This window comes from Pristiophorus japonicus, chromosome 10 (assembly GCF_044704955.1).
Source record: "Pristiophorus japonicus isolate sPriJap1 chromosome 10, sPriJap1.hap1, whole genome shotgun sequence".
In the NCBI taxonomy this organism is placed as follows: domain Eukaryota; kingdom Metazoa; phylum Chordata; class Chondrichthyes; family Pristiophoridae; genus Pristiophorus; species Pristiophorus japonicus.
Window position 1 is genome coordinate 197001744 of NC_091986.1, and position 23571 is coordinate 197025314.

The window sequence follows — 23571 nt, forward strand, 5'->3', positions numbered from 1 at the left end:
TCGGGCGTCTCTTGCCTTTGGATTCTACCCCCCAATACTCTCCTTTGTCCCCTGTGGACCCTCCAGGTCCTATCAGGGCGACCATCACCTTTGCCTGGGATAGAGCATGGGTGAGAGTTTAATCCTCTCCTGGCAGGGACCGTGATCTGCAAACTCACTGCTACTGGCCACTTTATAGGCTGCCTGTACGTCTTTTAATTTATTCTCGAGTTCCCAAATTGTCTGGGTCTACCGAGAGTTCTGTTCCCGGAGGGACCCCTCACTACCCTTGGCCTCAGTGACCTGACACTGAAGATAGTCCCAGCTATTTCGGAAGGTCTCCTCCAACTGCCTGTTCCTTTGCTGCTCCTCAGCTAATTCAGCCAGCAGGTTGTCCCCAACCGCAGCCCGGATAGCAGGGAGTTCCTCTGATTTCTGGAGACTCTGTTCCAAGTCCTTCACCCGCTGGTCGAGCTTTCGGACTTGGCGGGTGAGGCAGATAAGCCAGATGGCCTTTTCCACCCTGTGGTTGTGGTCCTTCCCTGCTGTCCACTGAGCAGCAGCATCCACTGGGCGCTCTGCCCGTGTGAGGGCTTGCACCCAAGGTTTGGTGAGGTTCACCTTGCCAAAAATGTATGAGGAAATTCTCTCCTCCATTTTAGTTTCCTCTCTTATCACCTCATCTGTTATATTAACATCTCCTGTTTGCTTATGTCCCTTCGTGGTCACCATGTTCTGTAAGGGGTTCCCGGGGAGTGTTGTTGTGCCTTGGGTGTCTCTCTCTGGGCTTCTGCCCTCACAGCTTATGCCTGGCCTGTGAGGTACCCTGAATGCTGCAAGAGCACCCCTGGAGAGACTGTGTCCACAGCTTATGAAGGGGGTTTTGAGACTCGTGCATCCCCACAGCTTATGCCTAGCCTGTGAGGCACCTGTGAGTGTCAAACACTCCTAACCCCTTCTTCCCTAGCCTGTGACACACAGTTGAGCGTTTTTGAGGCGCTCCTAGCTTCCCTTACACTGTTTTGACATAAGACTCATGATCAGGAGATGTAATACAATAGAACTGAGACAAGGTGATTCCAAGAGGAACTTAGGTTTCCAATTTATTTGACAAGGTATATCTCAACAAACAGCAATACACCAACAAAACAATCCCCCTAATTCCCACTAAACGGACACAACGAAAATCTTTACACAAGTTTAGTAGTACAATGCCCAACCTCCCACCTTTCCTGGCCTAACTGAGTTGGGAGTTCTGGGGACCAGAGGGTATACTCACTACTGTGCCTTCTGCAGTCTGGTGGTTTGTTTCTTCTATCTTCGGTGTCTTCGGACACTGGTTTTCCTTCAGTGTCGAGAGGCTTGCTGGTTGTTGGATCACGAGAGCAGGGAACCACACACACTGCGTCAGAAACCCCTTTTTATAGCCAAATTATCCAGTCCGCCTCTCGTGCTGAAAGCGATCCTTCCCATTGGTGGGCTTTGTGATTTTGAAAAATGCAGCAGTTTTAGATTATTGCGGGTTTTTTCCACTGATGTTAACCTACCCAAGGTTTGAGTAGGTGTTGATTGCATTGGCCTCCTGTAGCCATTGTGTAGGCCCTTGGTTTGTTTTGGGTTCCCTAGTTTTCTGAAGGTCTGCATAATTTCCCTCCATAGTGTAAACATGGGGAAGACAGTCAGTCCCACAGTTTTCGAACAAGTGCTCTCCCATTGGTTTGAAAGCCCCATGCTTTGGGCTGACTCTGTCCCACCATGGGCCCTCCGGTGTCCTCCCCCGTCCAATCACTGCTCTGCCAAGGTCAAACCGTCTCGGTTTCAAATCACGTTGCAGCACAGACCGATCCCACAGCCCTTTTCCTTCTGGGTAAATTGAGGGGATATTCGTCCTCCCCTACAGACCTACACACAATGCCTGTGGCGGGTGGGAGGGTGGGTAAGATCAGGAACTTGTTGGGGGGAGAGGGTCATGAATCCATGGGAGAGGAACTTGGGCAGAGGGAGCAAGTCAGGAACTTGGGGGTGGGAGAGAATGTCAGAAACTTGTGGGGTGTAGGTTAGAAACTTGCGAAGTTGGAGAAGGTCAGAAACTCAGGGGAGGTGTATCTGTGAAGCATGCACTCCCATGTTCCGCCACCAGGGAGCGCATCCCCTGAAGTCCCAAGAGATCCCAGCATCCCTTGGGAGCATTGTCTATAAGCCGGCCCCTACGGCCTGTTCCTCACTCTGGAGTGTCTTAATAAAGACTGAGGTCACTGTTACTTTAACCTCCCTGTGTGCAGTCTCATCTGTGTTAGGAACACAATAACTGGCGACGAGTATACGAATCCAATGCAACGATGCAGCAAACTGTGGGCATCCTGGAGAAGTTCTCGGAGGGTGAGGACTGGGAAGCCTATGTCAAACAGCTCAACCAGTACTTTGTAGCCAACGAGCTAGACGGAGAAGGAAGCGCTGCAAAAAGGAGAGCGGTCCTCCTCAAGGTCTGCGGGACACCGACCTACAGCCTCATGAAGAATCTTCTGGCTCCGGTGAAACCCACAGATAAGTCATATGAGGAACCGTGTACACTGGTTCGGGAGCATCTTAAGCCGAGGCAGAGCATGCTGATGGCGAGGTATCGGGTTCGACATGTGCCAGCAATCTGAAGGTCAGGGTTAGGGTTAGGGTTAGGGTTAGGGTTAGGGTTAGGGTTAGGGCTACGTCGCTGAGCTAAGGCGACTTATATAAACATAGAAACATAGAAAATAGGTGCAGGAGAAGACCATTCGGCCCTTTTAACCTGCACCACCATTCAATAGGATCATGGCTGATCATTCACCTCAGTACCCCTTTCCCGCTTTCTCTCCATACCTCTTGATACCTTTAGCCGTAAGGGCCATATCTAACACCCTCTTGAATATATCCAATGAACTGGCATCAACGACTCTCTGCGGCAGGGAATTCCACAGGTTAACAACTCTCTGAGTGAAGAAGTTTCTCCTCATCTCAGTACTAAATGGCCTACCCCTTATTCGAAGACTGAGTCCCCTGGTTCTGGACTTCCCCAACATCGGTAACATTCTTCCCACATCTAACCTGTCCCGTCCCATCAGAATCTTATACGTTTCTATGAGATCCCCTCATCCTTCTAAACTCCAGTGTATAAAGGCCCAATTGATCCAGTCTCTCCTCATATGTCAGTTCAGTCATCCCTGGAATCAGTCTGGTGAACCTTTGCTGCACTCCCTCAATAGCAAGAACATTCTTCCTCAGATTAGGAGACCAAAACTGAACACAATATTCCAGGTGAGGCCTCACCAAGGCCCTGTACTACTGCTCCTATACTCAAATCCCCTCGCTATGTAGGCCAACATACCATTTGACTTCTTCACCGCCTGCTGTACCTGCATGCCAACTTTCAATGATTGATGAACCATGACACCCAGGTCTCGTTGCACCTCCCCTTTTCCTAATCTGCCGCCATTCAGATAATATTCTGCCTTTGTGTTTTTGCCACCAAAGTGGATAACCTCAAATTTATCCACATTGTACTGCATCTGCCATGCATTTGCCCACTCACCTAACCTGTCCAAATCACCCTGCAGCCTCTTAGCATCCTCCTCGCAGCTCACACCGCCACCCAGTTTAATGCCATCTGCAAACTTGGAGATATTACACTCAATTCCTGCATCCAAATCATTAATGTATGTTGCAAAGAGCTGGGGTCCCAGCACTGAGCCCTGCGGCACTCCACAAGTCACTGCCTCCCATTCCGAAAAGGACCCGTTTATCCCGACTCTCTACTTCCTGTCTGCCAACCAATTCTCTATCCACGCCAGTACATTACTCCCAATACCATGTGATTTGATTTTGCACACCAATCTCTTATGTGGGACCTTGTCAAAGGCCTTTTGAAAGTCCAAATACACCACATCCACTGGTTCTCCCTTGACTAGTTACATCCTCAAAAAATTCCAGAAGATTTGTCAAGCATGGTTTCCCTTTCACAAATCCATGCTGACTTGGACCGATCCTGTCACTGCTTTCCAAATGCGCTGCTATTTCATCGATAATAATTGATTCCAACATTTTCCCCACTACTGATGTCAGGCTAACCGGTCTATAATTTCCTGTTTTCTCTCTCCCTCCTTTTTTAAAATGTGTTGTTACATTAGCTACCCTCCAGTCCATAGGAACTGATCCAGAGTCGATAGACTTGCAGGACAATTTGAGTTTGATGGCTACCTGGAGCAAATGCTCAGAGACTTTTTTGTACTGGGCATTGGCCACGAGACCAACCTACGAAAACTTTTAACTGTAGAGACACCGACCCTCAGTAAGGCCATTGCGATAGCACAGGCGTTTATGTCCATCATTGATAACACCAAACAAATCTCTCAGCACACAATTGCTAGCTAGCAATGTTCATAAATTAACTGGAACTGTGTTTGCGTGCAGAAATGTACAGGGCAGAACCACGAGTCTGCAACTACCAGCAGGTCTCAGGTGACCCAGATGACTCAGAGTCCGCAACAAAGGATGAATGCAAGGCAATTCACACCTTGTTGGCGTTGTGGAGGCTTCCATTCAGCCTATTCATGCCGCTTCAAAGGGTATGTTTGCAAGAGCTGTGGAACAATGGGGCACCTCCAACAAGCTTGCAGACGAGCTGCTAGCTCTGCAAAACCTGCTAACCACCATGTGGCAGAGGAAGATCGATCCATGGTAGATCAAAGCAATTTCGAGCCTCAGAGAGAGGAGGCAGATGCTGAAGTACACGGGGGTGCACACATTTTCGACGAAATGTCCACCTATAATGCTAAATGTAAAATTGAATGGCTTACCCATAGCCATGGAACTGGACACTGGCGCTCGCCAATCCATCATGAGTAAAAATATGTTTGAGAGACTGTGGTGCAACAAGGCACTCAGACCAGCCCTGAGCCCCATCCACACGAAACTGAGAACGTACACCAAAGAGCTTATCACTGTCCTGGGCAGTACCATGGTCAAGGTCACCTACAAGGGCATGGTGCACGAACTGCCACTCTGGATTGTCCCGGGCGATGGCCCCACACTGCTTGGAAGGAGCTGGCTCGGCAAAATCCGCTGGAACTGGGATGACATGTCAATGAGGCCTCATGTACCCAGGTTCTTAACAAATTTCCTTCCCTTTTTGAGCCAGGCATTGGAAATTTTTCCGGGGTGAAGTGCGGATCCACTTGGTCCCAGAGGCACGACCCATTCACCATTAGGCGCGAGCGGTACCTCACATGATGAGGGAGAGAGTGGAAATCAAGCTGGACAGGCTGTAACTTGAGGGTATCATCTCCCCAGTGGAATTCAGCGAGTGGGCCAGCCCGATTGTTCCAGTACTCAAAAGTGATGACGCGGTCAGGATTTGCGGCGATTATAAAGTAACTATTAATCGTTTCTCGCTGCAGGACCAATACCTGCTACCTAAGGCAGACGACTTATTTGCGAAGCTGGCAGAAGGCAAGACATTCACCAAGCTCGACCTGACTTCGGCCTACATGACGCAGGAGCTGCAGGAGTCATTGAAGGGCATCACCTGCATCAACACTCACAAAGGACTGTTCATCTACAACAAATGCCCGTTTGGAATACGGTCAGCTGCAGCGATCTTCCAGAGAAACATGGAAAGCCTAATCAAGCCGGTACCATGCACGGTGGTTTTTCAGGACGACATATTGGTCACGGGTTGGGACACCGCCGAGCACCTACAAAACCTGGAGGAGGTCCTCCAGCGACTGGCTGAAGAGGTCGAAATGCGTCTTCATGGCAACAGAAGTGGAGTTTTTGGGGAGAAATATCGCGGCGGACGGCATTTCGCCCACAGCCGCCAAGACAGAGGCTATCAGGAACGCGCCCAGGCCACAGAAAGTCACGGAGCTGCGGTCGTTCCTGGGCCTCCTGAACTATTTTGGTAGCTTCCTACCGGGGTTAAGCATCCTCTTGGAGCCACTAGATGTATTATTGCGTAAAGGAGAGAACTGGGTATGGTGAAAAAACCAAGTAATTGCTTTTGAGAAAGCCAGAAACATTTTATGCTCCAACAAGCTGCTTGTATTGTATAACCCGTGTAAAAGACTTGTGCTAGCATGTGATGCGTCGTCGTACAGAGTCGGGTGTGTATTACAACAAGCTAACATTGCGGGGAAGTTGCAACCTGTCGCCTATGCCTCCAGCAGCTTGTCTAAGGCCGAGAGGGCCTACAGCATGATTGAGAAAAGGCATTAGCGTATGTGTTCGGGGTAAAGAAAATGTATCAGTACCTGTTTGACCTCAAATTTGAACTGGAAACCAATCACAAGTCCCTCATATCCCTGTTCGCTGAAAACAAGGGGATAAATACTAATGCCTCAGCCCGCATACAAAGGTGGTCACTCGCGCTATCAGCCTATAACTATACCATCCGCCACAGGCCAGGAACTGAGAACTGTGCGGATGCTCTCAGTCAGCTACCATTGCCCACCCTGGGGGTGAAAATGGCGCAGCCTGCAAACTTGTTGATGGTGGCGCAGCCCGCAGACTTGTTGATGGTCATGGAAGCATTTGAAAATGATAAATCATGTGTCACGGCCCGCCAGATTACGACTTGGACCAGCCAAGATCCTCTGCTGTCCCTAGTAAAGAATTGTGTTCTGCATGTGAGCTGGGCCAGCAAGAGCTAATCAAGCCATTCCAGCAGCGAAAGGATGAGCTGTCCATTCAGGCAGTCTGCCTGTTGTGGGGTAACCGCATAGTGCTACCCAAAAAGGGCAGGGAGACGTTCATCTCAGATCTCCACAGCACACACCCGGGTATAGTAATGATGAAAGCGATAGTCAGATCCCACGTGTGGTGGCCCGGTATCGATTCTGACTTAGAGTCCTGTGTACGGCAATGCAGCGTGTGCGCTCAGTTGAGCCCTCCAGACCATTGTCGAGGATCCATGTCGACTATGCGGGCCCTTTTCTCGGTAAAATATAATGTGGATAAATGTGAGGTTATCCACTTTGGTGGTAAAAACAGAGAGACAGACTATTATCTGAATGGTGACAGATTAGGAAAAGGGAAGGTGCAACGAGACCTGGGTGTCATGGTACATCAGTCATTGAAGGTTAGCATGCAGGTACAGCAGGCGGTTAAGAAAGCAAATGGCATGTTGGCCTTCATAGCAAGGGGATTTGAATACAGGGGCAGGGAGGTGTTGCTACAGTTGTACAGGACCTTGGTGAGGCCACACCTGGAGTATTGTGTGCAGTTTTGGTCTCCTAACTTGAGGAAGGACATTCTTGCTATTGAGGGAGTGCAGCGAAGATTCACCAGACTGATTCCCGGGATGGCGGGACTGACCTATCAAGAAAGACTGGATCAACTGGGCTTGTATTCACTGGAGTTCAGAAGAATGAGAGGGGACCTCATGGAAACGTTTAAAATTCTGACGGGTTTAGACAGGTTAGATGCAGGAAGAATGTTCCCAATGTTGGGGAAGTCCAGAACCAGGGGTCACAGTCTGAGGATAAGGGGTAAGCCATTTAGGACTGAGATGAGGAGAAACTTCTTCACCCAGAGAGTGGTGAACCTGTGGAATTCTCTACCACAGAAAGTAGTTGAGGCCAATTCACTAAATATATTCAAAAGGGAGTTAGATGAAGTCCTTACTACTCGGGGGATCAAGGGTTATGGCGAGAAAGCAGGAAGGGGGTACTGAAGTTTCATGTTCAGCCATGAACTCATTGAGTGGCGGTGTAGGCTAGAAGGGCTGAATGGCCTGCTTCTGCACCTATTTTCTATGTTTCTATGTTTCTATGTAAAATGTTCCTGGTGGTGGTGGATGCTTTTTCAAAATAGATTGAATGTGAAATAATGTCGGGAAGCACCGCCACCGCCACCATTGAAAGCCTGAGGGCCATGATTGCCACCCACGGCCTGCCTGACATACTGGTCAGTGACAACGGGCCATGTTTCACCAGTGCCGAATTTAAAGAATTCATGACCCGCAATGGGATCAAACATGTCACCTCGGCCCCGTTTAAACCAGCCTCCAATGGGCAGGCAGAGGGGGCAGTACAAACAATCAAACAGAGCCTTAAACGAGTCACGGAAGGCTCACTCCAAACCCGCCTGTCCCGAGTACTGCTCAGTTACCGCACGAGACCCCACTCGCTCACAGGGGTGCCCCCGGCTGAGCTACTCATGAAAAGGACACTTAAAACCAGACTCTCACTGGTTCACCCCAACCTGCATGATCAGGTAGAGAGCAGGCGGCAGCAACAAAATGTAAACGATGATCGCGCCACTGTGTCACGGGAAATTGATCTGAATGTCCCTGTGTATATACTAAATTATGGACATGGTCCCAAGTGGATCGCGGACACGGTGATAGCTAAAGATAGTAGGGTGTTTGTCGTCAAACTTGACAATGGACAAATTTGCAGAAAGCACTTGGACCAAACGAGGCTGCGGTTCACAGACTGCCCTGAAACAACCCACAGCAGACACCACCTTTTTCGAGCTCATAACACACACCCAAAGGATCAACGACACCACCCCGGACCAGGAAATCGAACCCATCACGCCCAACAGCCCAGCAAGGCCAGGCTCACCCAGCAGCCCTGAAGGGCCAACAACACGCCAGCCCAGCGAGGGTACAGCCAACACACCAGAACAGACATTTGTACCAAGGCGGTCCACCAGGGAAAGAAAGGCTCCTGACCGTCTCACCTTGTAAATAGTTTTCACTTTGACTTTGGCGGGGGGAGTGAAGGTATTGTGTTCCTCACACAGGTGAGACTCCACACAGGGAGGTTAAAGTAACAGTGATCTCAGTCTTTATTAAGACACTCCAGAGTGAGGAACAGGCCTTCGGTGCCGGCTTATATACAGTGCTCCCAAGGGATGCTGGGATCCTTGGGACTTCAGGGGATGCGCTCCCTGGTGGTGGAACTTGGGAGTGCATGCTTTACAGATGCACAACAGTCAGGCACTTGGGCGATGGGAGGTGGGATAAGGACTTGTTTGGGGGGGGTGGGAGAAGGTTTTAACCCATGAGAGTAAGTCCTGTCTGTTCCAAGTGAGCTCTTATCTGTCTGGAGTCGGCAGTCAGAATGGCTCTAATTACACTTTGCAACGTCACTGAGTACGTAGGCAGGGGGGTTCGAATTACACATTCCAGAGAAACTGCTGGGTGTGTCTTATCCTCCAAGGGGACCAATCAGCAATCAGGTCATGTGGTCAAGGGGAACCAGTCAGAGCTTCACGATGTTGCAAATGGGCAAGTGCTCCATTTTGTTGCATAACTGTCACTCAGATATATATAAAAAATCATTAACGTAAACAAGATAGAGCAAACCAGACAAAATAAAAGTCAAATAGTGCTTGCTAACGGCTAACTCCAAAATTAAAGAAAATGGAGTAGATCTTGACTTTGTGAGATAATATTTTAATGGGTGATAGTGAGTCAGTAGCCCATTATAAATCTCTCTTGGATTTTATTTCCATTGACTTCAGGAGAGACAATGAAGTCAGGCTGCTGACTAGCTATCACTTGTTTAACACTATCGCATATGCCCCAGTGTGTCTGCCTTTTTCTCCTTCCCGACTGAGGTGAGAGAAATCTGTGGTAAGGGAGAAAAAAGTAGCATGCATTCCCTCCCACTCCCTATAAAAAAAAGATTGGCATATTAACGTAATAGGATTAAGTACAGCCTTTATGAGTATGCTTCTTTCACAAAGCTTGTTCTGCTCCCACATTCAGCCTTTGCTCCCTAAGTTAGATTAACATTGCTTTCAAATTCAAAAGACTCCATTAGCCGCTTGTTGATCCTGGATAGTTATTAAATTACATTCAAATCCCACCGTGGCAGTTTGAGAATTTGAATGCATTTTTTTTGTAAATCTGGAAATAGAAAGCTGGTATCAGTAATATTGATTGTAAAGCTGTTGGATTGTCGTAAAACCCCAACCTATTCATCAACTGTCCTTTAGGGAAGGAGACCTGACGTCCTTACCCGGTCTGGCCTACATATGACCCAAGTCTCACATCAACATGGTTGACTCTTAACTGCCCTCTGAAGTGGCCTAGCAAGCCACTGGGTTGTGTGAAATCGCACCAACTAGTGGTTCAAGAAGGCCGACCTACCTTCTCTGGCCAGTGAGGGATGGGCAATAAATGCCAGCCTTGCCAGTGACGCCCACATCGTGAGAATGGATAACAAAAATAGAATCACTACCTTGAAAGGAGTAATTGTACGAAGCAAATTGACATCAAACCCGACCTGCTGGGAGACATCATAATCAAATAATAATTGAAAAAAAGTGGTTCAAAATGGCACAGTCGCTACATCAATGTATTAATCTAAGGTTGTCTTGCAATACATAATGGAGGAACGCTGTAAATAATAGGCAGCTCAAGCAGCAGTGGGAGACAGCGAAATGAAGCACGACAGACATTTATGTGAAGAATGAACTGTAGGGGCAACTGCTTATTATCACCCCATTGTATATCATAAGCTATTTATTATCTTAGAATGCTGAAGCACTTGGCTCCATTCGATTCGGTTAAATCACACTTTTCTTGCTTGTATCTGGAGGGTTGCGAATGGAATACTATGGGCTGGATTTTCGGGATTCTCCGTTTTCGGGTGAAAACGTAAGCGATACGTGAAAATTACCGTTTTTGCCACGTTACCAATTTAAGGCCTAACTTTCAGCCTTTGGGGTCTCGCAAAGGGAGGCGTTGCACAATTATTCGGGGCGCAAAAATGCGATCCTCACCAACTTTAGTGCGGGGCCGGGGGATGGGGGAGGCCTGAGGACGGGGGAGAAATTCAAAAAAAATTCAAAAAACATTACCAAGACTCTTGCTTAACAAATTGCTGCAAAAAAAATGAAAACTTTAACTTATCTTTTTTACAGGTTTTCTAACTTACCGCTGCTGGCAGGGCTGCACTGCTAGGTTTTACCTGGCCGCCTTCGGCACGCGCCGTTCGGGTCGGGTGAGTGCCGAAATTCGGACGTAACGCAATCCAAGTCGTTGCACGTCCGCCGCAGCTCTCCCAGGCGGTGCTTCCTAGCGCCTCTGCAAACAAGGAGCCAAGGATCGCGATCGGGCTTAGCGAGCGAGTTTTCGCCGCGGAGGGTCAAAACGCGGCGAAAACATGGTCACAAAGCACCTGAAAATCCAGCCGTTTCAATACACATTTCAGAATAAGGGGTCACCCATAAGGGGAAATGAAGGGGACTTTCTTCTCTCAGAGGGTCGTGGATCTGTGGAATTTTCTATCCCCGAGAGCTGTGGATGCTGGGTCATTGAATATACTTCAGGTGGAGACAGATTTTTGAACGATAAGAACATAAGAACATAAGAAATAGGAGCAGGAGTGGGCCATTTGGCCCCTTGAGCCTGCTCCGCCATTTAATAAGTTTGTGGCTGATCTGATCATGGACACTTCCCTGCCCGCTCCCCATAATCCTTTATTCCCTTATCGCTCAAAAATCTGTCTATCTCCGCCTTAAATATATTCAATGACCCAGCCTCCAAAGCTCTCTGGGACAGAAAATTCCATAGATTTACAACCCTCTGAGAAAATAAACTCCTCCTCATCTCAGTTTTAAATGGACGGCCCCTTATTCTGAGACTATGTCTCTAGTTTTAGTTTCCCCTATGAGTGGAAATATCCTCTCGCATCCACCTTGTCGAGACCCCTCATTACCTTATATGTTTCGATAAGATCACCTCTCATTCTTCTGAACTTCAATGAGTATAGGCCCAACCTACTCAACTTATCTTCATAAGTCAACCCCCTCATCTCCGGAATCAACCTAGTGAACCTTTTCTGAACAGCTTCCAATGCAAGTATATCTTTCCTTAAATAAGAAGACCAAAACAGTACGCAGTTGGCCTCACCAATACCCTGTACAATTGTAGCAGGACTTCTCTGCTTTTATACTCTATCCGCCTTGCAATAAAGGCCAACATTCCATTTGCCTTCCTGATCACTTGCTATACCTGTATACTAACTTTTTGTGTTTCATGCACAAGGACCCCCAGGTCCCTCTGTACTGCAGCACTTTGCAATTCTTCTCAATTTGAATTATAATTTGCTTTTTTATTTTTTCTGCCAAAGTAGATAACCTCACATTTTCCCACATTATACTCCATCTGCCAAATTTTTGTCCACTCACTTAGCCTATCTATATCCCTTTGCAGATTTTTTGTGTCCTCCTCACAATTTGCTTTCCCACCCATCTTTATCAAGGGTGTAAGGGAGTCAAGGGTTTTGGGGAGCGGGCAGGAAAGTTGAGTTGAGGTCAGGATCAGATCAGCCATGATCTTATTGGATGGCGGAGCAGGCCCGAGGGGCCAAATGGCCTGCTACTGCTCCTATTTCTTATGTTCTTATGTTCAAACGAGCTTGCCTTCTTTTGTCTTAGCCATATAATATGTGGGGGAAAAAATTAAAATAGTATGGGATATTCCCAGCAGTGCACTGCATCTCCAAAGAGGCTTAATATTTCAAGTTCTGTGGAACGCACGGAACGAGCCTGCACTCCCTTAAAGCGTGACTTTAACACCAGAGTTGGAAAGGACACAGACTTCTGGGGAGGTGTGATTGGCAGGGAGGGTGTATGGAAATCCAACTCCAATGGTACCCCCCTCCTGATAAAATGCTTAGAACATGGGCTCATCATAACCAACACCCTGTTCCATCAGAAAGACAAGTATAAAGCTTCATGGCAGCACCCTCGCTCCAAGCACTGGCATCTGCTAGACTATGTCATCATCCGAGCGAGAGACCGCAAGGATGTGCGCATCACCCACGTCATGACGGAGCTGATGACTGCTGGATGGACCACCGCCTAATCCGTTCTGGCATCATTATCTACGTAGTCCCAAACAGCGACGGCAACAGAAACAATGCTGCAGGAAAATCAAGGCTGGAGCACTCCATGACCCGGGTAAGAAAGCACTATTCAGCCAGCTTCCCACTGCCAACCTGACGACTCTCAGTGACCCAGAAATGCAGAATGTCCACAGCGCCTGGTCTACCCTCAAGGCTTCCATAATTAGCACCTGTGAAGAGACGCTCGCTCACTCGACCAGGGAACACCAAAACTGGTTCGACGAGAATGACCAAGAGATCCAGGAGCATTCTTGGACTGGAAACAGCAACACATTTCGAGAGCAAGAAAGCAGCTCTACAGATGTCTGAAGGCCGAGGTCCAACAAAAAACTCATGACCTAAAGAACAGATGGTGGATAGAGAAACACTGGAGATCCAGCAACTAGCCATCAACCACAACATGCGTGGATTCTTCAGCACAGTCAAGACTACCTACGGCCCAAGGACTCATGGCTCTACCCTACTGTTGGCCAAGAACGGAGAGGTACTCATCAAGGACAGAGAGGCAGTCAGTGCCCACTGAAAGGAACACTTCGAAGACCTCCTCAACCGAGACTCTGTCTTCAATGTGAGTGTCCTCGACTCCATCCCGCAACATGCTACCTGCCACCATCTCAGCACAATCCCAGCCCGGCATGAGGTAGAAAAGGCCACCCGACAACTGAAAAACAACAAGGCCACAGAAGCAGATGGAATCCCCGCCAAAGCACTAAAACATGGCGGAGAAGCACTATTGCTGCGAATACATGATCTCATTTCTCTCATCTGGAAGGAGGAGAGCATGCCAAGGGATCTCAGAGATGCTGTAATCGTGAGCATCTTCAAGAAAGGAGACAAGTCCGACTGCGGTAACTACAAAGGAGTTTCCCTGCTGTCTGCCACAGGGAAAGTCATCACAAGAATCCTCCTCAATCGCCTTCTCCCCGTGGCTGAAGAGCTCCTCCCAGAGTCGCAATGCGGATTCCGCCCACTAAGGGGCACAATGGACATGAATTTCACCGCGTGGCAAATCCAAGAGAAATGCAGGGAACAGTACTAATCCCTGTACATGGCCTTCTTTGAGCTCACAAAGGCCTTCGACTGTCAACCATGAGGGATTATGGAGTGTCCTCCTAAAATTCGGATGCCCCCAAAAATTTGTCACTATCCTTCGCCTGCTTCACGACGACATGCAAGCCGCGATCCTGACCAATGGATCCACTACTGACCCAATTCATGTTCGGACCGCGGTCAAGCAAGGCTGTGTCATCACACCAACGTTCTCCTCGATCTTCCTTTCTGCAATGCTCCATATCACCCTCAGCAAGCTCCCCACTGGAGTGGAGCTAAATTACAGGACAAATGGGAAACTGTTCAACCTCTGCCGCCTTCAGCCCAGATTCAAGGTCATCCCATCCTCTGTCATTGAACTACAGTATGCAGATGAAGTTTGCGTCTGCGCACACTCGGAGGCCACATTCCAAGCCATCGTCAACACCTTCATCGAAGCGTACGAGAGCATGGCCTTTCTTAAAACATCCATAAGACAAAGGTCTTCTACCAACCTGATCCGGCTACATAGCACTGCTCCCTGATTATCAAAGTCTACGACAAGGCCTTGGTCAACGTGGACTAATTTCCATACCTTGAGAGCCTACGGCCAACAAGGGCTGATGTTGATGACAAAGTCCAATACCATTTTCAGTGTGCCAGTGCAGCCTTCGGTCACCTGAGGAAGAGAATGTTTGAAGACTGGAACCTCAAACCCGGCACCAAGCTCATGGTCTACAGAGCAGTAGTGATACCCGCCCCCCTATATGTCTCAGAAACATGGACTATGTACAGCAGGCACCTCAAAGCACTGGAGAAGTACCACCAACACGGCCTCCTCAAGTTCCTGCAAATCCATTGGCAGGCTAGGCGCACCAATATCAGCGTTCTCGCTCAGGCCAACATCCCCAGCGTCGAAGCACTGACCACACTCGATCAGCTCCGTTGGGTAGGCCACGTCATCCCCATGACCGATATGAGACTCCCAAAACAAGCGCTCTCCTCAGAACTCCTACACGGCAAGCGAGCCCTAGGTGGGCAGAGGAAACGCTTCAAGGACACCCTCAAAGCCTCCTTGAAAAAGTGCAACATCCCCACCGACACCTGGGAATCCCTGGCCCAAGATCGCACAAAGTGGAGGAAAAATATCCAGGAAGGCGCTGGACACCTCAAGTCTCTACTCCGAGAGCAAGCTAAAACCAAACGTAAAGAGCGGAAGGAGTGAATGGCATCCCAAGCATGGCACCCACCCGTTCCTTCAAACACCATTCTGCCCCACCTGTGACAGAGACAGGTCCTGCATTCGACTCATTAGTCACATGTGAACTCATGTTTAGCGTGGAAGGAAGTCATCCTCTATTCCAAGGGACTGCCTAAGAAGAATACAAAGAACAGGAACTTGCATTTATATAAGGAGCCTGTGTAGGTCAGCGAGCACAGGTGATGGGTGAACGGGATCACGTGCGAGTTAGGATATGGGCAGCAGAGGTTTGGATGATCTCAGTTTTACCAAGATTGCAAGGTGGGAGGCTGGCCAGGAGAGCGTTGCAATAGTTGAGTCTGGAGGGTTTCAGCAGCAGATGAACTGAGGCAGGCCGGAAATGGGCAATATTACAGAGATGGAAGTAGGCGGTTTTGGTGATGGACAGGCTGTGGGGTCGGAAGCTCAGCTCAGGGTCAAATAGGACGCCATGGTTGTGAACAGTGTGATTCAGCCCTGGTTCAACAGCATCTGCAACAGTCATGATTCCAGCTTGCTGAATATGACATGAACCACCTGGTGATATCCTAGCCTTTGGAAAGACACAGAATAAGCATTCTATCAGATTGTGATCAAGGCTGTAAATACGAAATAGGTTTATTAAAAGTATCAGATAGTCACAGAATGTTGGCCCATCAACTTTATGCTGGGGTTTTTTCTGCACATGAACTTCTTATTCTAATTCCAGTCTCATACTATCCCTTTCTAAAAACACCATGGACCCTGCTTCCAGAAAGGTTTATGGCAGTGAATTAATGCTTTCTGTTTGAACAACTCTTACTTAACCTCCCCTTTAATTCTTTTTGTGATTACCTTAAATTTCCTGTACCTGCAGCCCGCAGACATCCATTCCAGCTGGTGCTCCAAGAAGCTGGCATTGGGCCTTATACTGGAGTTCTCCCCTCCCTCAGATTGACGGATCTGAGGGAGGCAGGAAGCAAAATTATCCTGACTTATCCACAGAGCTACATCAATCAATACATTCACTTCCATCCCCTAAACATTTAGCATTTATATAGCATCTTTCATGACCTCAGGGCACCCCAAAGTGCTTTATAGTGAATTAATTAATTTTGAAGTATAGGTGGTGAAGAAGACAAATGGCATGTTGGCCTTCATTAATGAGAGGATTTGAGTATAGGAGCAGGGAGGTCTTACTACAGTTGTACAGAGCCTTGGTGAGGCCACACCTTAAATATTGTGTACAGTTTTGGTCTCCTAATCTGAGGAAGGACATTCTTGCTATTGAGGGAGTGCAGCGAAGGTTCACCAGACTGATTCCTGGGTTGGCAGGACTGACATATGAAGAAAGACTAGATTGAATAGGCTTATATTCACTGGAATTTAGAAGAATGAGAGGGGATCTCATAGAAACATATAAAATTCTGATGGGATTGGACAGGTTAGATGCAGGAAGAATGTTCCCGATGTTGAGGAAGTCCAGAACCGGGGTCACAGTCTAAGGATAAGGATAACTTCTTCACTCAGACAATTGTGAACCTGTGGAATGCTCTACCACAGAAAGTTGTTGAGGCCAGTTCGTTAGATATATTCAAAAGGGAGTTAGATGTGGCCCTTACGGCTAAAGGAATCACAGGGTATGGAGAGAAAGCAGGAATGGGGTACTGAAGTTGCATGATCAGCAATGATCATATTGCATGGTGGTGCAGGCTCGAAGGGCCAAATGGCCTACTCCTGCACCAATTTTCTATGTTTCTATGTTTCTGTGTCACTGTTGTAACGTAAGAAACGTGGCCGCCAGATTGCGCACAGCATGCTCCCACAAACCAGCAGCAAAATAATGACCAGATAATTTATTTTAGTGATGTTGTTTGAGTAATAAATATTGGCCAGGACACCGGGGATAACTCCCCTGTTCATATTCGAATAGCGCCATGGGATCTTTTACTCCCACCTGAGAGGGCAGTCGAGGCCTCAGTTTAACTTCTCATCCGAAAGACAGCACCTCCGACAGTGCAGCACACCCTCAATCCTGCATTGAAGTGTCAGCCTAAATTGTGTGCTTAAGTCTCTGGAGTGGGGCTTAAACCCACAACTTTCTGACTCAGAGGCGTGAGTGCCACTCTTGAGCCACAATTATGGGGATAGAGTCCATGGCAATGGTATGGAGTTTGTGGCTTTAGTTTTCCTGTTTCGCTGACAGCACTGAGTCAGCGAAAGGGTTGGGAGAGGTGTTGGACAAGTAGAGCTGAGCACCATTAGAGTACATATGGGCCCATATCTGTGAATGATGTCACCAAGGGGCAGAAATTGAAGTGAGGAAGCGAGGGGGCTAAGGATAGATCCATGGGGACCTCAGGAGATACTGCTGAAAGAACAGAAAGAGAAACCATTGCTGGAGATACAATGGCTATTGTTGAATAGATAAGAATGGAGCCAAACAAGGAGAAAACCCATTGAACATTATGTAGCGCTTTAGCTTAACGTGATGGATTTCAGGATAAGGCCAGCCCTCTGTGGTAAATAGTTGCTTCTTGCTTTACATAAATACATATTTATATGGGAATAATGACCACAGCAGTGTGCTCCAGGGACCTGTATACACTGATGCCTTTCCTGAGAGTGTAGAAGGGCCTTTACTTGTGGGGAGTCTCCGACTTCCCCCATACATGCTCCCGAGTGTCAGATGTGGGGTAGACATTCCCTATGATTGGCGTATCCACTTCTCCAACCTCAGTAGGACCCAGCTGAAGCTTGAAGGCTAGAACATCTGTGGGATAAGGCAAGAAAGCGACCTAAACACTCAAAGAAGTGGTAACGTTTTTATATTATCGTGCTATTTACAAAACTGCAGGCACGGGACCAGGAATATTATCTTCACAAACCTCCTTATGATTCGAATTACGACGTAGAATTGCATGGAGTATGCAGCACAGAAACAGGCCATTCGGCCCAACTGGTCTGTGCCTGTGATTATGATCCACACGAGCCTCCTCCCACCCGACTTCATCTAACCCAATCAGCATATCCCACTATTCCTACTATCCCACTATTCCTTTTTCCCTCCTGTACTTATCTAGCTTTTCCTTAAATGCATCGATGCTATTCGCCTCAACTATTCCCTGCGGGAGCGAGTTCCACATTTTCACCACTCTCTGGGTGAAGAAGTTTCTCCTGAATTCCCTATTGGATTCATTAGTACTATCTTAGGAATTATGCTGACTTCCTATTCTGCAAACCAAGTGCACAGCAGTTTTAGCATAGTGCTATGTTCTATGTCATTAAATAACTGTCACCTCTGGATTGGTATCGAGAAATGAGTCAATGATGAAGCTACTTTCTGACAGCTAATGTAGCCAGTGTGATGTGCGTGAGTGTCAAGGCTGTTTCCAGTGAGGCGGTGAAGGTTTTTTTATTGGCAACAGTAAATTCTCCACATGGGTAGGATATTTGTCAGAAACGACTGGCCCAATTTTAATCTGGAGTGCGAATCGGGCAGGCAGGTGGAGGGGTCGGTGAGCACTGAAGTATCCCCACTTCCTCTCCGCCCCCGCCCGCCCTCGACCACGGCGACGTGATGCCCAGACAATTTTAACTACTGGGTCTCATCCTCATGCATGTTTCAGACGGGCAGCTATCCCACAGGCATGAGCAGAATTTCAGGCAGCTCGCACCAAAGGGAGACTCGCCGATACTGAGGCAAATTCGCAGGGAGGGGGTTTTTAGGGAAAGGAGGGAAGGGTCATGTGATATCTTCACAGAGCACAAGCACACACAGCTTCCAACATGGCAGGCAGCTCTCTCGGAAGCCTCCGGAAATCTGCCTGGTTCTGTTTAATTATTAACTGTGCAATTGCAGTACACAATACGTCCACATCCAGAGTGTGGAGCTCCAAACATTACAAGTTTACAGACATTACAGGTCAGAATATGGGACAGGAGAGGCCTAAACCACCTTCTTGGGGTCCTCAGGAGCACCCTTGGCCCCACTAGGAAAGCAAAAGAAAAACTGACACATTCAGGCCTTTTTTGGTCCCAGAACCTCTTGCTGCCATCTTCGCCTGGCTTCCCCACTCAGGTCACAGTTAAAATTGCAGCCGGGGCCCGTGTAATCTGCATATTTAAAGAGTTCAAGGCGGGTGTACTTGTCATCTGTGCAGAACAGCAGCTTAAAATTGAAGACGGCAAGCTTCGTGTGGGACGTTGGAAGGCAAGTCACCCCAGCTTATTTTAATTGCCCACTGCCTGGTTTTTGACAGACGGATAGGGTTAAAATCACCCCGTCCATGTCACAGATACAGAAGAGGGTTAAAAGAATGTTTAATTTAATGTGATTAAATCTGCCTTTACATACCATTTCTCTCAGGAATGTCTCAGAGTGCTTCACACACAGTAAATTATTTCCAAGTGCGATAACAGCTGATGTGGAGGGAAATATGGGCAGCCATTTTGCCTGCAGCAAGTTCTCACAAACAGCAATAAAATGAATGATCATCTGATCCATTGGTGATGTAGATTGAGGGACGAATGTAGGCCAGGAAAGTGGGAGAATGCCGTATTCTTCTTTAAATAATGCAATCGGTTCTTTAATATCAACCAGATTAGGCTGACAGGACCTTGCTTTGACATCTCATTCAAACAATCGCACTTCTGACAATATATTACTGCCACACAGTGCACCGGAGTGTCAGCTGTCACGTATTCAAAATGTTCTCTATGTTAACTAGTCAAAAATAATGTGGATTTAATATGCACAGGTATCAAAAATAATTTTGCACTCAGCTAAGGTGTGACTGATCCGTGACCCGCTCCATTACCACATTATTATTTGAACAGTCCTACTCCTTGAGTTAATCCTTTAATCTCTCCACACTTTCCGAATGATATTTCTCCAGCCATCTGTCTCACGTCTGTACTTGGCTTTCTTCTTCCCTTTTTGCTTTCCTGTTTATGTCTTCAGCCGTACATTTGTTCTTATCTTTATTATGATCCCACTGCATGTCACGCATTGTGTTCAGTTTGATAGGCCAAGCGGGCATAATAATTGGAAGCCTTTGCAGTAGAATAATATAATAGCATGCCAAGAACATCGCAATTAATATCTGCTGACAGACCTTCCCAGTGATATAAAGGATAATTTGGATAATTATTCTTCACTATTGTGTAAAGAAACAATATTTTTGAGCACCCATTAATTGTTAGGTAGAATTACATACAATGTTCAGCACAGAAACAGGCCATTCGGCCCAACTGGTCTGTGCCCGTGTTTATGCTCCATTCGAGCCTCCTCCCATCCCTCTTCATCCAACCCTATCAGCTTAACCCTCTATTCCTTTCTCCCTCGTATACTTATCTAGCTTCCCCTTAAATGCATCTATACTATTAGCCTCAACCACTCCCTGTGGTAGTGAGTTCCACATTCTAACCACTCTCTGGGTAAAGAAGTTTCTTCTTAATGCCTGGATTTGTTGGTGACTACCTTTTATTTATGGCTCCTTATTTTGGTCTGCCCCCACAAGTGGAAACATCTTCTCTACATCTACCCTATCGAGCCCTTTCATCATCTTAAAGACCTCTATCGGGTCACCCATCAGCCTCCTCTTTGCTAACAAAAAGAGCCCCAGTCTGTTCAATCTCTCCCGATAGGGATAACCTCTCAGTTCTGGTATTTTTATTTTATTTTTTATTTTGGCAGAAAGCCCACAATTTCTACAGTCCTGCTATTTAGTTTTAAAATGACAGTGACGAATGTTAGTAGACACCCAATATTTGCACAAAAAATAAGATGAATTCCTTGGAAAGCCCTGGAAATTGTATTCAAAGTTTCATGTCGGTCCCACTGACTTGGTGTCTTTAGAATGTGATTATTTGCAATGTATGCAAAAAGCAATGGGGGTTAACTTGCAGATCCCCCGATACCAGCTCGGGGGGGGGGGGGGGGGGGGCGGGGTCACCCTTGAAAAGAGCGCGGGTCAGAGAACGGGGGCAGGGTGCGGTAGCCCCAACTCCAACCTGTGCTCCTTTTCGAGCGTGGCTCTCTGGCTGGGAGTACGGGATCCTTGATCGACGATTGGAAATGACATTAACAGTCTTTTTCTCTTAATCAGGAGAATATGTCGTCATGACCGTGTACTTCGATTTAAGTAGAAGAATGGGATATTTCACGATTCAGACCTACATACCGTGCATATTGACAGTCGTCCTATCGTGGGTGTCATTCTGGATTAAGAAGGATGCAACTCCAGCCAGGACCGCACTGGGTAGGTTTTGTGTCCCATTTAGTTCCCAGATTCTTCATTGATTGGTAAAGGAGCCAGAGGCAACATGAGTGGGGAAGGAGGGGGGAGAAATTACACAATGAGTTGTTATGATCCGGAGTGCATTGCCAGAAAGGGTGGTGGCAGCAGATTCAATTAGAATTCTCCAAAGGGAATTGGATAAATATTTGAGCAGGAAAAAAATGCTGGGCTATGGGGAAAGAGCGGGTGGGGCTAATTGGATAGCTCTTTCAAAGCACTGGCACCAGCGGGATGGGCCAAATGGCTCAGTGGGTAGCGCACTTGCCTGTGAGCCAGAAGGTTGTGGGTTCACATCCCACTCCAGGGACTTGAGCACAAAAAAAATCTCAGCTGATGTTGAGGGTGAGTTGTGAAACTGAGGTCCCGCTGCTCTCAAGTGGATGTTAAAGATCCCATGGCACTATTTTGAAGAAGGAGTTATCCCTGTGACCTGCCCATTATTTATCCTTCAATCAAAAAAACAGATTATCTGGTTATAATCATATTGCTGTTTGTGGGAGCTTGTGTGCAAATTGGCTGCTGTGTTTCCAACAGTGAATACACACCAGTACTTCATCAGCTGTAAATTGCTTTACAGGTGGTCATGAAAGGCGCTATATAAATCCAAACCTTTCTTTTTTTCTATTTCTATAAATTCATCATCCTACAATTTATAGGCTTTTAAAACTCACATGGTATGATCATTTCATTATTTCTTGATTTTGGCAACTTCTCAGCCCCAGTGAAGTGCTACATTATAGACTTCGCCTTCGCCTAAACTTCCCAGTGATAAATCAAAGGGTAGTTGAGAAAACTGTTTGTAGATATTTATTTGCTAGGTCAATATTTAGAAACCTCTGTTAAGGCTGCAATTCCCAGCACAGACAGTCAGTAATTTAAAGAGTGTACTTAAAAAATGGGAAGATAAAGTGGAACCAGTGGATGTGGTGTATTTGGATCTCCAGAAGGCATTTGAAAAGATGCCACATAAAAGGTTAATGCACAAGATAAAAGTTCACGGGGTTGGGGGTAATATATTAGCATGGATAGAGGATTGGCTAACTAACAAAGAACAGAGAGCGGGATAAATGGTTCATTCTCTGGTTGTTTTGGGTGGCACCGTTTAATGTATTATGTTTTTGCAGGTGAACTCCAAAAAGAGTTTCATTCTCTGGTTGACAACCAGTAACTAGTGGGGTGCCTCAGGGATCAGTGCTGGAACCCCAGCTATTTACAATCTATATTAATGACTTGGAAGAAGGGACTGATTGTAACGTAGCCAAGTTTGCTGACAATACAAAGATGGGAGGGAAAAGCAATGTGTGAGGAAGACACAAAAAATCTGCAAAAGGACATAGACAGGCTAAGTGACTGGGCAAAAATTTGGCAGATGAGTATAATGTTGGAAAGTGTGAGGTCATGCACTTTGGCAGAAAAAAAATCAAAGAGCAAGTTATTATTTAAATGGAGAAAGATTGCAAAGTGCCGCAGTACAGCGGGACATGGAGGTACTTGTGCATGAAACACAAAAGGATAGGATGCAGGCACAGCAAGTGATCAGGAAGGCCAATGGTATCTTGGTCTTTATTGCAAAGGGTATGGAGTACAAAAGCAGGGAAGTCTTGCTACAGCTATACAAGGTATTGGTGAGGCCACACCTGGAATACTGCATGCAATTTTGGTTTTCATATTTACGAAAGGATATACTTGCTTTGGAGGCAGTTCAGAGAAGGTTCACGAGGTTGATTCTGGGGATGAGTGGGTTGACTTATGAGGAAAGGTTGAGTAGGTTGGGCCTCTACTCATTGGAATTCAGAAGAACGAGAGGTGATCTTATCGAAACGTGTAAGATTATCAGGGGGTTTGACAAGGTGGATGCAGAAAGGATGTTTCCACTGAAGGGAAAGACTAGAACTAGAGGGCATGATCTTAGAATAAGGGGCCGCCCATTTAAAACAGAGATGAGGAGGAATTTCTTCTCTGAGGGTTGAAAATCTGTGGAATTCACTGCCTCAGAGAGCTGTGGAAGCTGGGACATTGAATAAATTTAAGACAGAAATAGACAGTTTCTTAAACAATAAGGGGATAAGGGGTTATGGGGAGCGGGCAGGGAAGTGGAGCTGAGTCCATGATCAGATCAGCCATGATCTTATTAAATGGCGGAGCAGGC

General features: G+C 47.0%; 1 protein-coding gene across 2 annotated transcripts in view; it reads left to right on the forward strand.

Moving 5' to 3' along the window:
* The window catches only part of LOC139274890 (gamma-aminobutyric acid receptor subunit gamma-3), an 859347-nt gene that overhangs the window by 754260 nt on the left and 81516 nt on the right, over window positions 1-23571 (forward strand). For both annotated transcript variants that reach the window (XM_070891613.1, XM_070891614.1), the window contains exon 7: window positions 21231-21383. In XM_070891613.1, the coding sequence (XP_070747714.1) occupies window positions 21231-21383 (153 nt within the window). The remainder of the gene's footprint in view (window positions 1-21230; window positions 21384-23571) is intronic.